This window comes from Pleurodeles waltl, chromosome 4_1, assembly GCF_031143425.1.
Source record: "Pleurodeles waltl isolate 20211129_DDA chromosome 4_1, aPleWal1.hap1.20221129, whole genome shotgun sequence".
Taxonomy (NCBI): Eukaryota; Metazoa; Chordata; class Amphibia; order Caudata; family Salamandridae; genus Pleurodeles; species Pleurodeles waltl.
The window spans coordinates 394,216,427-394,233,870 of NC_090442.1; the positions used below are offsets into that span (position 1 = coordinate 394,216,427).

At 41.2% G+C, this 17,444-nt stretch overlaps 1 protein-coding gene across 5 annotated transcripts in view; it reads right to left on the minus strand.

Annotated features, from left to right (window-relative positions):
- Positions 1–1,026: 1,026 nt before the first annotated feature.
- ITPR2 (inositol 1,4,5-trisphosphate receptor type 2) overlaps positions 1,027–17,444 on the minus strand; it is a 1,367,642-nt gene continuing 1,351,224 nt past the window's right edge. For all 5 annotated transcript variants that reach the window (XM_069228605.1, XM_069228604.1, XM_069228603.1 and 2 more), the window contains 2 exons: positions 11,648–11,809; positions 1,027–2,772 (listed from right to left, as the gene is read on the minus strand). In XM_069228605.1, coding sequence (XP_069084706.1) covers positions 2,686–2,772; positions 11,648–11,809 — 249 coding nt within the window. In that variant the 3' untranslated portion in view covers positions 1,027–2,685. The remainder of the gene's footprint in view (positions 2,773–11,647; positions 11,810–17,444) is intronic.

Here is a 17,444-nt window from a genome sequence, read left to right on the forward strand (position 1 = left end):
CCAGCTCACACTCCATCGCGGTCGGCCTGAACTTTTGACTGTCCTGGTCCAGCACCACCAGATTTCCCATTTATGGGCGTATTGCTTTTACTCTGTATTTTATAATCATTCTTTATAAATTCATATCTCAAATTATACTTATTGTATTTTTGTTGTTTTGGTTTTGTTTCAGTTATATAATTAAGCGGTATATTTCTAACCTGGCATTGATTATTTTGTGCTGTTTTCACTGATTTAAGTGCTGCACAAATACCTAAAACACTGCAAGTTAAGCATGACTGCTCTGTGCCAAGCTGCCAGAGAGTGAGCACTGGTTAACCTAGGGTGTGTCTGTCATTTATCCCGACTATGATTGCGGACGATGCTTGGACAGGATACATACCTCTGCCAATCAGAAACCCAATTTCTAACATCTTTAAAACTGCAAATTGGATTTTCGTTGTTTTGGTCTTGATTTAATTATTACGTTTTGCTTTATTTTTCTAAAGTGATGTGGGACTTTTAGTATGTTGTGCTTTCACTTTGTTACTGCTTGAAGTACTGCAAAAATACTTTACACATTGCCTCTAAATTAAGCCTGACTGCTCTGTGCAAAGCTATCAGAAGACTGAGCACAGGTTCATTTGGGGTTTGGTTGTGACTTTACCCTGACAAGGGTTGTGGTTGCTCCTTCAGTAGGTTCCCCCACACACACCCACCCCCTCACCAAAAAGGTAGCCAAATGTTTAAAATTGCTATTTGGATTATAGAGCACTCATTAGGAAATATCGTTGATGATTCATTTACGCATATTATTATCTTTAATAAGTACTATTCGCGTTTACCTATACATTACATGTAACTATCGACAATATGCAAAATGGTGTTTTGGAAACTGTTATGCAAACCTGTTATATTTGTCAAATGCATCAGTTCACAATGGATAGTGTACACCATCTCTTCTTTTTCCGTTTAAATTGTATACAATTGCTTGAATCTTGGCTTTCTTTTTATTTTTTTTTCCAACACTCACAGCCCATTTCAGTGTTATTTTAAAATCATTTTATTCTCGGTACTGAGTAGATTACCCCATCTCTTCACATACAATTAAATTAAAATATTTACAATATTGTATCTCCAATGCGAAGTGAGATGACAACATTCTTTTAATGGAATATTGAACAGTTCAAATGAAATCGAGTTATATGTATTATGATGTCCTGATATGCAAGTGAGCAGCAAACATTCATGTCTTAAAAAGAAATATACGCAGGCCGAAATCTCTGATTGAAATGGCATCAAATCAGTAGTGCAATGTCTTGCCTTTGCGTTTCCAGTTAAGGCTCACTGACGAAACAAAGCGTAAAAGCGCAATACCATGATATCATTTGGACCCTTCTTTAAAAATTCGCTATTGTTGTGGAGTAAAAAAACTCTGATGAATAGAGATGCACACAATGTACAAGTTATAAAAAAAATATTGATTTTAGCAATATTTGCAGGTCTGATACCTGCCACTGACCTCTGAAACTGAGGCATCAATCACTACTCCATTCACATTCAGATGTGTGCTTAATGCAGTTGTACTGCTGAGGCACTATCATTCAACGTAATATTAACTAAAAGAAAGTTATTGCTTTCAGAGATCAGTTTTTATCCAAGAAAGATTCAGACACATAATCCTGTGTGTAAAACGTATTGAGATGAACACAATGTTGGTCCTTTTCTGTGTGCTCTTAGCATACACCCTACTCTGTCAAAGGCATTTAGCTATAATATGAAAAAGCCAAAGAGCCGTGTCCCTCGGGGTTGAATAACTTGTAAAAGGAATACCTGCAACAGGCTCTTGAATTTATATAAATACAATCTACTGACTATCGGTAACCTCTATCTCCACATCAGTACAAATGAATGTAAGGCAATGAACACTTCCAGTTATAAAACATATGCCTAAGGTGCAGATGTTCAAAGCATCTCTCTGCAGAGTTGTGAATCTATAGTAATTCCTGCCTAAACTGCAGAATTACACTGACAATCGAGAACAAGAACCAAAGAATTAGCGCTGGATTACATAAATATTCATCGCGCCCGACAACTCTACACTGACACTTGCACTTGCACCAACGGACCAAAGCAAACAAGAACAGCACTGTCAGGTGGTGCTAAAATGTTTTTGCATCGGGCAGTCTGTGTAAATGTCGGTGTAGAACTGAAAACAACGGTTCAACCATATGTCCTCTGGCTCCTTTGAAACTTGCAAATGCGGCACTGTTCCAGATTCCGCTGGCTGTCGCATGTCCATATTTTGAAAAAAATGAATTAATATTTAGACAAAATCCAATATTTTATGTTAACTGAATAAATGAGCACACGGTAATAACAAGGTTGCTAAAACAAGTAAAATCAGCACCTGTTGATTTTTTGCCCATATTTGAACAATATTTTTCCAGTTCTGTGCTGATCCCTTATAAATGCTCAACAGAGTCCTTAAGGCACATTCCCAGCAGTGCATGGCATAAGGAGGAAGCCACCCTGATTATGCAAGATTTGCTTTTCAGAAACACCAACAACATTGAAAATACATTCCTTTGATAGAAACAGATTATCAACTGGTAATTTTTAAACTTTGTAACAATGTCGGCTGCTTCTAGCCAGAGCACTTGGCCAGAATACTGATGAAAGTGCGGCTCCATCTTCCCAAGGGTCTCAGTGTGGCGGCATGTGATGGTTTGCATGTGATGTGGTTGACCCAAGAAATCCCAGTCTCTGCTTATTTTTCCTTTGTTCAGTCATCTAAAATGGAAGAACAAACGGGTTAGTGTGAACAGCAAGTGGTGGCTCATTAACCGCCTTTGTGTTCCCACAAGGCAGACATATGATAACTTGCGTAATGGCCATGTGCAGGAATGTCCTAAATTTAGTACATCAGTTTATAGAGAAATGTACACAGTCCATACTGACCATATTAAAGGACTTGTACAATGACAATTCTCTATTTCAAATGGTTGCTGTACCGGAGGAGAGCCTCTTAGCTGGATGTGCACAGCCGTGTAATATCTCACAATGAAATATCTCCCAATGATCAACTTTGGCTTGGGTTGGAGTTCTTCCAACACCACCAGCAGCAGGACTACAGAACCACCTACAACAGTACCAGCACGTTGTTGATTGTGAGTTATCCACTAAATTGAATAATTGACACAGTCAAGTTCGATCATGCAGCCATGGAAATTGGCTCAATGGCAACATTGGTTTCAATCTAAACCATTGTTAAACACCAATCTGGGGGCTGACTCTGTTAGCAACTATGACCTTTTATTCCATTACTGCAGCGTTTTCCTTACTCTCTTGCATTCATTTTGGATCATGTTCTTCACTCCAATGGAGTAGAAGACACTGGACTAACTAAATGTTATAATCTTACTTTTTGTAACACACCGAAGAATATGTTTTGTCCAAGCATGTTTCCATGTTAATTCATATAGAATATAATGTGCACAGTTAGACTTAATAGACTCATTCATATATTTGTAGAAGGAAACCTGATATTTTGAATGTGTAAATGACGGTTCAAATATTTCCACTGCCTTCATCCTCAGCATGGATACTATGGGCTGTCCCATGTACTGATAAACTGTTGTGTATTTTTTTCTACTTTCAGTTCAAAGTACACGTTTAACACACATGTTGGCTGCTGGCATCCATACCGACTCATCTATAAATGTTTCACTTGGTCACGCAATACGATTTCCCTTTCCGCGTTCTCTCACCATGAAAGTTTTACATAAGGGTATGTTACTAAAGTTTTTGTTTGAATCTGTTTAATGAGTTTTTTTATACATACAGCATTGAAACAAAACAGCAAGGAGTATGTCACTAGTATACGCGTGTCAGGGTACGTCATCTGGAACAGCTGAAACAATGTAGAAATACCAAAGGTAGGGACAACGGTTGGAATTCATGAATCGGTTGTAGTACAGTGTTCAGTGATATCACAATGAGGGTGGGATATTAAGAGCAGAACGATGACAACGCAGAGAAATACGTGCATTAGTGTTGTAATAGAATAAGAGAAAGGGGGAGGAAAGAGAAATGTATGAATAAACAGTTTGAGACCAATTTTTCTTAAAGAGTAACAAAATCCGAAAAAGGGTGTAAACTGGTGCATTAAATCCATCATTAACGGTTCCCTTAATTGCTGTGTATAAACCTGCATCTTTCGAGCACCAGCTATGTTAAGTACATAAGTGTGCATGTGATCCTGAAGGGAAACCTTATGTGCTAGGCAGTTAAAAGTTCACAGTAGTGCAGTTTTGCAGCAGCTCAGTTGGAGGTTGGTTGATCAGTAGTGTGGGGGGGGTGATGATTGTGAATTAGGATAGGATAGTGTCCCAACAAGAGGCTATCAGGTACTTGCAGAGCCCTAAGTTTGCCTCCCTATGCAGTGCAACACTCTCCGCTTGCGCCCATGTGAGGAATGAATCGAGCCATGCTTTCACAACCAGGGGGGTCAGGGGATTTCCACCTCTTGGTAATAAGGCGTTTAGCTGCCAGGAAGCCTAAATCTAGGAAGCGAGTGGTAGCTTTCGTTCTCTTGTGTCTGCTGAAAAGGCCCAGCAGGCAGATTTCCCATTTATGTAGGTTTGGGGCGGTCAGTGTAATGGGACAGAGTAGATATGACACCGTCCCAGTAGGTGTGTAGGGAGGAACACACCCATATCATGTGCATGAAGTAAGTGTCTGCTTGGGGACAGCAATGACAAGCAGTGTCTGTGTGGTGGAAGTAGCAGGTGATTTTGGTGGGGGTAAGGTGCGCTCTACGATTGATGTAGAATTGGATGAGTTTGAAGCAACATTTTACAGGATATGTTATGGATGGGTCTGGTCTGCCTCCCAGTTCTGGCGAAGTGCCGCAAGTAAGGGAGTGGTATAATTGCGTAATGAATCAGTGAACCAGTGCCCCAGATGTCAGGCTGTGCCCATTACATGTAGATTCTGGATTGTGAGATGTGTTGAGGGTTTCTGTGATATGCTTCCTCATTTGCCCGAGTGAAGAGAGCATGGAATTGTATAACAAATTGTCCAGAGGATAAGCCCTCTTCAGTCATCAGTCATCAGTACATCAAAAGGGCAAGAGTACTCTCGCAATATAGCTCGCCTAGTGTTTGGAGGCCAACAGCATGCCATGTGGTGAGTTCCGGTGTCTGAGAATAAGTGTAATGAAATAAAAGAGGAAACAAGGTAAAAGCACCATTTTCAGGAGGGCTACTCGTCCAGCTAGTGCTATTAGTAGAGTGCGCCAAAATGTCATTTGAGATCGTAAATAGGCAACAATTCTCGTAATATTGCTGTCAAATAGGTTGGCAAGGGAGTGGTAGATACGCACATGCAGGTAATAAAACGTGTGTGGTTGCTGTGTGATTTGTACCCCACTGAGGGTGTACTGTGGGTCAGGGAAGTCAGGTGTCAAATGAAATAAGCAAGATTTTGCCCAGTTAACCCTTCGACCCAAAAGGGATGCAAATTGTTCTAATGTCAGAGCTATTTTGTCAAGGATGGAGTGTGTGTTTCTGAGGTACAATAGTAAGTAATCGGCATATAATGAAACAATATGGGATCTGTCTCCTAGAGGTAGGCCCCAGAGATCTCCCTGTTGTCGAAGTGCAATGGCTAGTGGTTCTACAATCAATGAGAAAAGGAGAGAGGACAGGGGCAACCCTGTCTGATACCTCTGTAAATCCGAATAGGATCTGAAATCAGGGGACCCGCCTTCATCTTGATCATTGGGAGAGTGTATAGCAGCCATGTTAATTTGATGAACCAGGACCCAATACCATTGCGTGGTAATAGGTTAAATAAGAAGGGCCATTCCAGGGAATCAAAGGCCTTCTCAAGATCTGAAACCATATATTCAATGTTAGGCCAGGTCGGATGAAGTAGGTCATAACCCTGAAGAAACGTCTCAGATTCAATGACGTGCATCTAGCTGTGATGAACCCATTTTGATAGGGGTGCACCAAATAGGGGACTAGGAGAGCTAGGCGGTCAGTGAGGATTTTGGCCAGGATTTTGTAATCTGTGTTGAGGAGGGCGAGTGGTCTGTAGGATCCTAGCAAGGAGTGGTCCCTGTCTGATTTGGGAAGGGGCACCAGCAGTGCTTTGTGTTGGGAAGTAGGGAGGCAGTTGGTTGAAAGGGCTTCCTTGTATAATGTCAACACACAGGGGGCTAGGAGAGGCACATAAGTTTTATAAAATTCAGCGGGCAAGTTGTCAGGGCCTGGAGACTGACTAGTAGCGAGCGACCATGCTGCTTCTTGTAGTTCATGTGTTTCAAACACAGTAATGGGTTTGTTGAGTTCTGTCCTTTCATCAGGCATAATGTGGGGCAGCAACAGTGTGGAGAAAAAGAGGTCAAAATCATCAGTATCTGCCAGAGTGGCAGTTTGATATAGTTGTGCAAAATGGGTGGTCATTTCCTTAAGTATCTCCTGTTGCATGTACAGTGCGGTACTAGTAGCAGAGAATATCATTGAGACTGGATGTCTAGGGTGGTCTTGGCAAGTAAGCCAGGTCAGGAACTTGCCAGACCTGTACTCTACTGCATGCCTGTGAGCAGAGTGGGCGGCATAGTTTAGACGTTGGAGTCTTAACAATAAGTCAGTATGCTCCCCTCTGGCATCTAAGAGATGGTGGAGGGTGGCAGTCTGTTGTAGCGTTTGGTTTTTGTAACACAGGAGCATGAGTTCAATTTTGGAGATATCTCTGTGAAGTTTCTGGTGCATGGTCCATTCGGCCCCAATGCATTGCCTCCGCAGTGTAACGTTAAATACGTCGAATTCTATGAGTTTATTCCAAGCTGTATCGTCGTCGTTATTAAAATAATCAGTAACAACTGTGTTCAAGGATGCGCAGAAAGGAGGGTCTTCAAAAATCATTGGTTGTAGGCACCAAGTTGGGATTGGGGTGGACATATTTGCCATGCGATTCTTAGATACCTGGGATTGTGATCTCAGTGGGTATGTCCCAAATAGTCAGTTTCAAAGATAGTGGGGAGTAAATTGAATGTGCCAAGTATTCTATCTATAAAGACATGTAAATTATGCGGTGTGGGGTGCGCTGGGAAAAGGGACCCCTCTCCACCCTGAGGTACCAAGGAGTATGGCGGGACCCACAGAATGGAAACTTGTATTTTGTTTGAATGTTTTTTTTTTTTTACTTTTTTGCCTCTGGAAGTGGGGTCTGCCTGCCCCGCTTCCCATGAGTGTCAGGATGTTCCTACGTCCCTAACCTGCAATTTATTTGTTTTTTTTTTTAAACAAGTAAAGGATACTGTACTGAGTCCCTGTGTCTTCTAACTGCAGCAGCAACATTTTTAATGTTGTGGCTAGCCAAACAAACCTCTTGGTCCCATCTAATGGAACCAATCACAAACCACCAATGGGGAAAGAATAAGATTGCTTCATTTAAAAAAAAAAAAAATGCAGCACCATCCAGATATAACTACACTTTAAACTATAATTTAAAGATAAATGTTTCCAAAACTCATGAACAGCTTTACACCAAATAATGAAAAATCACGTTTTCTGAGTAAAGTTCTAACTTACTACCAAATTTGTTTTAATTCTGTTTGGTTTTCTTTCTGTATCACTTCCCAAAAACTCCTATGGGAATTAACATGGGAAAATTGTTATTTGGGACCCCCTTTTTCTTGCCCCCCGCTCCATGGAACACCTCAAAACTTTCCAGGGAGAAGCTGAGGTGCATGACCATTTGTTAGGGCAATTTTTTTAATGATTTGTCAAACAGGCACCACAGTTAATAAAAAAACTCAAAGAACAAGTTACTAACCTTTGTAATGCCTCATCTGGTAGAGACTATATCTAGCTGCAAATACCTTACCTTTGAATTTCCCAAGGCGTCACACTGGATTTGGAAGTCTTTTCATAAACAGTACCCCTGCGCTCAGGTGTTGTCCGCACTTTAACTGAATTTGTGGTACCTATATAGGCACCACCTAGGCGTACCGGCATTGTTTTCTTTTCACTACTTTCTATGCCAGAAGTGCACAGCTATGAAGTGCACTGACCACTGGTGTGAACAAGTAGGCCCGTTCCCTAGAAATCCATTTGCAAAGCTGGGTGGACGGGTGGGTCGATAAGGATTCTGCAGCTAGATATAGTCTCTACCAGATAAGGCGTTACAGAAGGTAATTAACTAATTCATCTGATAGAGATTTCTAGCTGTAGAATAATTACATTTGAATAGATGCCCAAGCAATACCTCCCCGGAGGTGGGTCTGCAGACTATTTTCAAACAAGGAAGTCCTGCAGAACCAGGCTTTTTATCAGGAAGGCTGTAATTATTTAAGTTCCACTTTACGGTCTTACCAGCCAGGACGTCAGCTTAGATCATCTGCATTGGAAATGATATGTATGCCTTGCTGCCATACGGCTAGATGGGTGGATAAAGCCTTCTCAGTCACAGCAGAAAGACTCTGTAACTCTCTCCCACTTTCCATCAAGATGGAGGAGATGTACTTCCATTTTCGAAAGTGGCTAAAAACTTGGGGTAGAAAGGCTTTCAATGCCAGTCGGATCACTTGAAACACCAGCAAGTTGATATGGAGTCCAGATTCCACCATTCTTGCCCTGTGGATGTATCTGCATAATTATCAGTTGTGGCTGTCTTTGTTCATATACCAATACATCAACTATTGTAAAAACAAGAGAAACTCCCTTTTTCAAACTTGGTGTTTTTCACTTGGGGTACACTTTTTCACTATCTTGGTTTGGTCACCAATGAATCTTTTTTTGGTTTTTGGGTTTGCAAGAATAAAAGTACCTATTGGATTTAAATGACAGACTCTGGTACTGGTTACATTTTGAACTATGGACCTAAGCCTGACGGAATTGTAAACTGTCTTCATGTGAATATCTGTTTTTTTATTAATTCAACAGCAGGTTTTCCTGCTCCATTGTATATCCATGACAAATGAGTTTCACATGAATGTTTGTTTCATGTCTAAGTATGTATGCCCATGTTCATATGAACATTTGGGTCATGCTTGTTCTTAACTGGTTTAACTGAGCAGGCGGCCAGGAGGCCATGAGGCCAAGCAGCCTCAGTCTCACAGAAGCCCAGGACAGAGGCTGAAACATTGGTAATATAGCCTGAATATCCTGGGCTTGCCATTCAGGAGGATATGCCTGAAACGTCACTGTGTCCATAACAGCTGTGATGAAAGGGAGCAGCTGAGAGGGAGTTAGTTGTGATTTTGGCATGTTTATAGGGAACCCAAGTGTGTGCAAAAGGTCTGCCATAGTCTTGAGGTGTGAGACAACAGCCTGGGGCGATCCTGCCTTCAAAAGATATTTGTCGAGATGGGGGGAAGACTGGCACCACTGATCTCCGAAGATGGGCTGCAACCACCCCCATCACCTTGATGAACACGTGAGGGGCGCTGGTAAAGACAAAGTGGAGCTAGGTGAACTGAAAATGCTCATGGCCCACTGTAAACCCAGTAGGCAGGCAGGATGAGAATGTGGAAATAGGCGTTTTGCAAGTCCAAAGCTATCATCCAATCTCCTGGTTCAGGGCAGACAAAACCTGAGCCAATGTGAGCATTCTGAATTTGTCCTTCTTGAACAAGAAGTTGCGGACTCAGAGACCTAGAACAGGATGAAGGAGCTTGTTCTTTCTGAGAACCAGAAAGTAGTGGGAATAGCAACCACAGGCTACTTCCTGCACCGGAATCCTCTCTTTGGCTTGCTTGGCCAAGAGAGCCGCAACTTCTTCACTGTGAAAGGACAAATGATCCTCCCTCAGCTGGTCAGGAGATGGTGGTATAGGAAGAGTTGTAGTTTTAAAGGGGAGGGAGTAGCTGGAGGGATGGTGGACTGACTAGAACGCTGCCTACTTGAGCCACAAGGCAGACAAGGTGCAGGTCCGTCACCGACATCGGCCGATCACAGGTGCCGCAGGGCTTGAATCCAGCCTTCCTAGAAGACATACTCATAACACACCAGGAGGAAAGCCTCAAAAACTCTCTATATAACATTGAAAAGATCCAGTCAAAAAGTGACTGAGGGGTAGTCCTTCTCCAGATCAGCACTGGCTGGCACGGAAAGAAAATAACTGATGCTGACCCACCTAGGTGGCACCTATATAGGTACCGTGACATCACTTCCAGTGCGAATGATGCCAACAATGCATGTGGAGCTGGATCAATACCACCTACAGGTGCACAGGGGTGCTGCTCATGAAAACTCTTCCAGATCCAGTCTGACACCTCGGGAAATCAAAAGGTAAGAAATCTGCAGGCAGAAGTCTCTATGAGATACACTCTGCCTGTGGAAACTCTGAACTAATGTACAAATACACAGTAGTGAATGCCACTTTTTCTAAATGAAGACTGGTTTTCCTCCAATGTAACTGAAGTTCTTTTTTAGCACTGTGGTATCCATTGCAGTCCCAACTTTCACTCATAAGCTATGCCCTACACCCTATTCTTTTAACTTTCTATGCTTTTTCCTTGAGCAACACCTCCGTTGACATCCACTACTACTTCAGTGAAGATGACTCCCAGATCGATTTTTCTTTTCAATTATTTTCCTCAGAACTCCAACCTCTAGTCATTGAATGCCTTACTGCCATCTCACAATCGATGGCTCTTAAGTTTCTCAGGCAATACACTTTCAAAACATATATAATGTCCTTTCGGGCATCAACAGCTTCTACATTCCTCACGGTTGTGAAACCTTCCGCCAAATACAAGCTCTGGCCATCCTCGACAACGAGAAGCAATATTAGATAGCAAGATGCAGCTCCAATCCATCACACACATCACTGCCAGACTTAGGCTATTCAACATTTCAAAAATATATCCTGCCCTTTTTACATGCCTAACCACTCCTCAACACCCAGGTATTGAGCAACACAGACTAGACAATGGGGGTTGGTTGGTCTCCCACAGTATTCCTTTGCCACCATTGACAAAGATATGACCCTAGTCATGTAAACCATTTTTCATTTTCTTCAAAGTCACGCTCCAAATTCTCAATACTACCTTCTCGAGAAACGTCTCAGCAAAATAGCAAACTCTCCAACCTTGTCTTCAAAGGACATGATGGTACATCTCCCATATGCCCTTTACAGAAGCTTGCTTAATACAATCCTAACAAGACCATGTCCTCAGCTGTAGACCATCTCCTTACTGTCCAGAAGTCACTGTGTTCTTCCATCTCTGTTTATAATGTGTACTGAATTAATAAACAACTGTTGTCACGCTCATCTCTAACCTAGACATACAGTGCCACTATGTGGCACACTATCATAAGTGCCAGTGTTGACAAGTGCCGGTGCAGAGCACCAGAAACTACCGGCTCAAATTAAACACTGCTTCCCACAAGCTCAGGCCACAACCACAAGCTCTAATGTGTCTCTGCACATGCTTCAGCATGGTAGAGTGAGCATACTCAGCAGCCTCTTCCTTTGTCCGTCATATAAACAGAAGAAGTAGGATCTAAAGGGGATCACTTGTGTTTTATATATACACACTTCTTCCTCTACGCTAAACACTGGCAGACATGACTGGAGGTGGGCAGTGAAATACATTTCTTAATTAAGAACTAATGATTATGCCTAGAAGTTACCATTTTATGGCACTCACCTGTTCTTTCAGTTCTGCTAGTTGACTGGAAAGCTGCTTTACAAGACACATGGTTGAGTCCAACTTTTCTTGCAGATTTCTTATTTCATTTTGCTCATTTTCGCCTTCACTGCTGACAAGGGACATGGCTCGCATCCGAGGGAACCAATCTAGGTTCTTTTCCTACAAACAAAAGCAACACCATCTGTCAGAATGAGCCTTCAGACTCGGGAAGGGCAAATGAAGAGGCCTGATCATATATATATATATATATATATATATATATATATATATATATAGTGCTATACATACTGTTTCAGTGAGGCTTCAGGAGGTAGATTTTAAAGTTCTGAATTTGCAAAGAGTGAAACACAGTTACCGACACATACAATGTTTTCAATTTGGATATACCACTTGGTCAAGAAAAAAAGAAAATGTGGCTGATCGCTGCATTAACTTTTACTGTACTATCAAAAAGCAATAATACCTATAGCACTACCACAACTATTTTCGTCCTTTTGATACTTGTTATCAGCCGGCTAAGTGGGAGAAAGAAGTATTGGTACTGTTATAAAGTATACAATTCCCATAATACTCGCTGTCAGCAAAACGTCCAGGCGTAGATTAAGCTGTCACATGTGACACGCGGCCTTCTGCAGCTCACATTAATTTTGCATGAGAAAAAAGCAGTCACAGTTTTCGAAATGGAGTGACCACAATCATGGAGGCAATCAATGGTGATTGAGAGCTGTGGCAGGGAGATGGCCGAGATTGCCTTTCAACCGTAAATGTGCACATGTGCTGATAGCCAGATATCTACACTCACCTGGAACAAATAGGCAAGCTAATAAGCTGTACTGCCCAGCGAGAGTGCCCAGACACCTGGGACATAGGACAACAGCAGCATCCTCTGTGTAGACACCACTTAGTCCTAAGCTTTGCAAAGAGTTCACAAATGGCATCACTCAACAACGCGTTTCACAATATATAGGAACTGTTTTGAATTAAATAAAACATAAGGAAATACCAATCCCAGTAGTTCCCACTCACTTCAACCGCTGCTTGTTTACAACAGAGAACTAACTGGCAGGATAGTGAACTGACCACATCGAGGCCTACACTAAAAAGAAGCACCACAAAATAGGGCTGGAGGAACATCACAAAGGGACTGACCGACACCTACAACATCAATATTGGTCACATGGATCCGTTGCAAACCTGCAAACATCAAAGATCTCATTCTTTCAGGAAACCCTGTATCTGCATGCAAGGCATCCCTGAAGGAGGTATGTTTATATGATGAATACATCCCACCTATCTTCCCCTGAAAGTGCCAAGCATATAGATAAAGAGGAAACAGTTATATCATATTATGCAGACAATGGCATAGCATGTCCGTAGGTTAGAAGCAAACAAAAGACTGCCAACAGCGAGCCATTAAAGTCATCGTAGTTCCCTAACAAGTCTCCAATTAAATAAAAGTAAGGAAGAGTCTCATGTTAGACACAAAAAAGCAAAATTCCTTTTATGCGTAAAGTCCATCTTATGGAGGGCTAGTGCTCATGTGTAAAAAAGAAAAAGAGCACGTGATGGCAGACACTCACACGCCAATGTTTCTTCCACCTCCATGGGCTTTGTCAAGTTAAACATCATCATCATCATCATCATCGGCCCATCTAAAATCAGTATAGCCTAATTAGCAGCAGGTTCGGGCATTAAAAGACATATGTGCATTTGTAAGCCACCCACTATAGTGCAATCTGGGAAATTAAGTTCCTTCACTGATCAATCCATGACTCCATTATCCGCATAGGTTTAATCTAACCATGAAGAACATTTTAATACATTTTATATCAATAATATCCATAAATGATCTACTTAATAAGAAATTAATCCGAGTCATAAATCAGAACTCTTACCTCATTTGTATCTGAATATAGATCAAATGTAATTTCATAATACTCTATAAGAATGTAAATAACCACTTGCAAAAAGTAATTCCTGGAAATATACAACAATTACAGAATTCTTAAATACCAATATATGAAGGAGCAAATTTTTTCAAAGTATGTGCTAAAACAAACCTACCAACATTGCATATGCATACAAACTGATGGATTCATTACATTTCAAATTGTTTTTATATGTTTTGGAATAGAACAATTAAGACATCATGTAAAACAAAATAACAGACCTTCATCGGAATTCAAGCCATTAGGTTTCAATGTCAAAAGGGTGTAGATGAGAAGTAATTCCATCTGCCTTAAATTCAGTTCTCTATTCCTTCCTCTTAGATGTTTCCTTTGAGAAGTAAGCTGACTTCCATTTTTGGTACGGATTCCTTTTGTAGATCACTAGATGTACGTAGAACAATTTTTAATCTGTTTTTCTCCTGGCTTCTATCAATTTCTTACCAAAATATCCATGATCTATAGATCTATGTCGTGCCATCAGCTGTTTCTGTATATCTTGATTCAAAGGTACAATCACTTTTCTCTAATGAATTCTACACATAGGATGGCATTACCAGTCCAATGTGTGTGACACATATTTATTCTTAAAATCAAACAAGATGTGGCCGCTTTGAGAAAAAATGCACTGAAATACTCTGGTTGATGATAGCAATTCCTAAATTAAGAATTCTTATATTATATTGGGTATTAATTTGAGACCCAAGGATTATAGTTAAGGCTGTCATTTTCAGTGCTTAATTTCAGCTGGTGGTTGCCGGTGGGGGGCACCAGCACTTATTTTTGGGGACTGGCACTTATTTTTCCATATCAGACATTTCCTGAGGCAACAGATTTAAAAACTAACAAAAACGAAAAGACGGAGAAAAAGAAATACAAAAAATCCGTCACCGGGGGATAAAGCAGACACCAGTAAGAATAAGATAAAAGGGCAGGGAGTGCCTGGCAGTGAATTAAAAGGCATGAGGTGGATTCGGGGCTGCGCTTCCTTGCTTTTCGCGCTCCGACATTTTTTTAGCACCAGCCACTGGTGTCAGAGCTGCATTTTGGGCACTGGCACTTCTTATTTTACAAATAAAGCACTGGTCATTATATTTCATTAAGAGCTACTGTGTACCACTCCCAATAATCAATACATCATCTCAAATATCGAATCATTGACTGGACACAGTTACTGAATGCTTGTAAATCAGAGATCCCTATATTACTCAACTAAAAATGCTGATCAGCAGTTTGCAGTGATTTCTGATGAGCCACGCACTAAAATGTTGCTAGGAATGAGGATGCAGCGGTGCGCTGGGTAATTGATATGTGTGCATAGTTCATTACGTCTTCACCCTGTGGGAGTCCTGCATGCCATGTAGCTGAGTGAGAGGATCTGGCATCTCAGTAAAATGATTAATTTTAGTGTCTAGGTTTGATTTCTGAATTGTAGTTATTCCAGCTGCATCTGCAAGGCTGGTGATTGAGTGTCGCCATAACTTTGCTCTGCTCCTATATTTCAGCCTTTAAAACTTTGTTTGGCAGAGCACTGCCTGAGTACGAAGGCCTCATTGGGACATAGTTTATGGCCCATTACCAAGGTCGTGCATATCATTAATACAGCAGATACAGTGGCACCGGCGCCGAGAGGTGTTACACTTTCCCAGTTATAGCTTTTACCACCGAAACAGAAGGTCAGGGCCCGTCTTCCTTTCTTGCATTACTGCCTCTGGCACCCTGGCTATACAAAGGCCCAGTGCTGTTTGTATCATTGATTCTTGCTCCAGAACACTTAAGGAAGAAGTATAAAACTTGAAAATTGATTGTGGTTTCCACTTGGACACAGTGGGCAGTTTTTTCAGGTGACTTTAACGACTCCCAATTTCCTCAAGCTAAGTGCAAACTTTGTGCGTACGTTAGTATGTCAATGCTCCTCGATAACATGCATAGAACATACCGCTATAGTTCTATATCCTCATTACTAATGCTCTGGTAAGCTCCATAATGATGCTGAATAATTGAAAGTTTCTTAATTTAACAGAACACCTGTTTAGGAAATGACTACAAGATTGGAATTAAATATTTATTCCGGGGTTATCCACATTTTGGACTGTGTAAAAGGTTTGGAATGGACTGTTCCCATCAGGAGCAGGGTCAGCACTGCTTTGCACAGGGCAGGCTTCTGTCTACAGTGGCAAAGTGAGTGAAAAACCACGGGCTGGATTGCTACCTAGGGTGAATGCCAGTGGTTTAAACTATTAGCAAGCATTTATTCCATGCCCCAATGAGTGTAAAAAGGTGTTCACATGGCTAGAGGCCAAGCAGAGGCTTTACTATACAATGCACCTACAAATAGAATTTTAGTGTTGATTCCATCGAAGCACATGACATTCTCTCATCTGCCCATTCAAGTATGTATCCAAGTCTGACTATCTGCAATACCAGGGTGGTTCTCTGATTTGTTTTCCAGAAAGGTGTGGATTTGAGAGCACTCTACATACATTATGACTAAGTTGTATTGTTCAATTTATAAAGCAAATTGGGATGGAAGTGGATTTGGGAATGCTCGAACAGTTTGGGACTACAAGCTGTACGAGTTCAATTTTAGAGTCAGTATATGCTGAAGAGTGATTCTGTTAAAGATGTGTCCTGTTGTGCCTCTCACAGCACACTCATCCAGAAGGGTATCTTCGTGTGGAATAACAGAGGTTACACAACTCACACATACTCATTTTATCAACCTCAATACAGTACAGTACAATACAAATCATTTCTAAAGTGCAAAGAAAACTAACAAGGTGTCCCGGTGCTAGCAGAAGCAGATGTCACATTGTCCAAGTACAAGAGCCAGAGTTAGGACATCATTTGAACAGGATCAAAGAGAAACGTTTTTAGAAATTTTCTGAAAGCCATCATTTGAGAAGGACAATTTCTCAAGGCAAGAGGCAGTGCATTCCAAAGTCTGGCTGTCAGGCAGGCAAAGGAATGGCTTCCTCTTTTGGACTTATATATGCAGGCAATTTGAAAGAATATTAGGTTGTTAGAACGTAAGCAGCGGGCCTGGAAGGACAACATGAACCGGCGCCTCAGATAAAAAAGTCCCTTTAGATTAAAAATTGTAAAGGCAAATATGAGGGCCTTCAACTGGATCCTCCTATTGATCGGTAGCCAATGAAGCTGTTGCAAATGACTTGATATTGAAACCTATGGAGGAATAGTAAGGATCAAGCAGGCAGCCACGTTTTGAATATTCTGAAGATGCTGAATCAAAAATATTGGAAGCCTGAGATAAAAACTATTAGAATAATCCAGTTTGGAGGTGATCAAAGCATGCACAATTGTTTTTTGGTGTTCCATGGGAATAACATAAAGCATACGTCTCAAGGATCTCAGAGTCAAGAAACAGGATCTGGACAATGCTTCAATCTGCGACTCAAAAGTGAGCTCAGAATCAAATCTGACCCCAGGGTTCCTTACCACCGGGGAGGGGCAGGGAGGAGGTTCCATCTCTGATGGAAACCAGAGGCAAGGATCCAGGCTGGATTTGACACCCAAAAAAATAATCTCAGTTTTGTCTGAGTTAAGTTTTAAAAAACTGGTATTCATCCAGTCTGTAAGAGATCTAAGGCATAACTTAAAAGAGTTACATGAGTAGAGAGCATTCTTGTTAAAGGCCAGGAAACCTCAGAAGGATGAAAGGCTGACTGGACCAGACATGATTTGAATCTGTGGCCACAAGGTTTAACATAAATTATTTTAGTGGATCATTTGCTCAATCAGCCATGAGACCCAATTTTTACTATTAAACTACTGCTAATTTAATAGTAAAGAACTCAAAAGACACGACTCGTTTTTTTAGCTCAGAT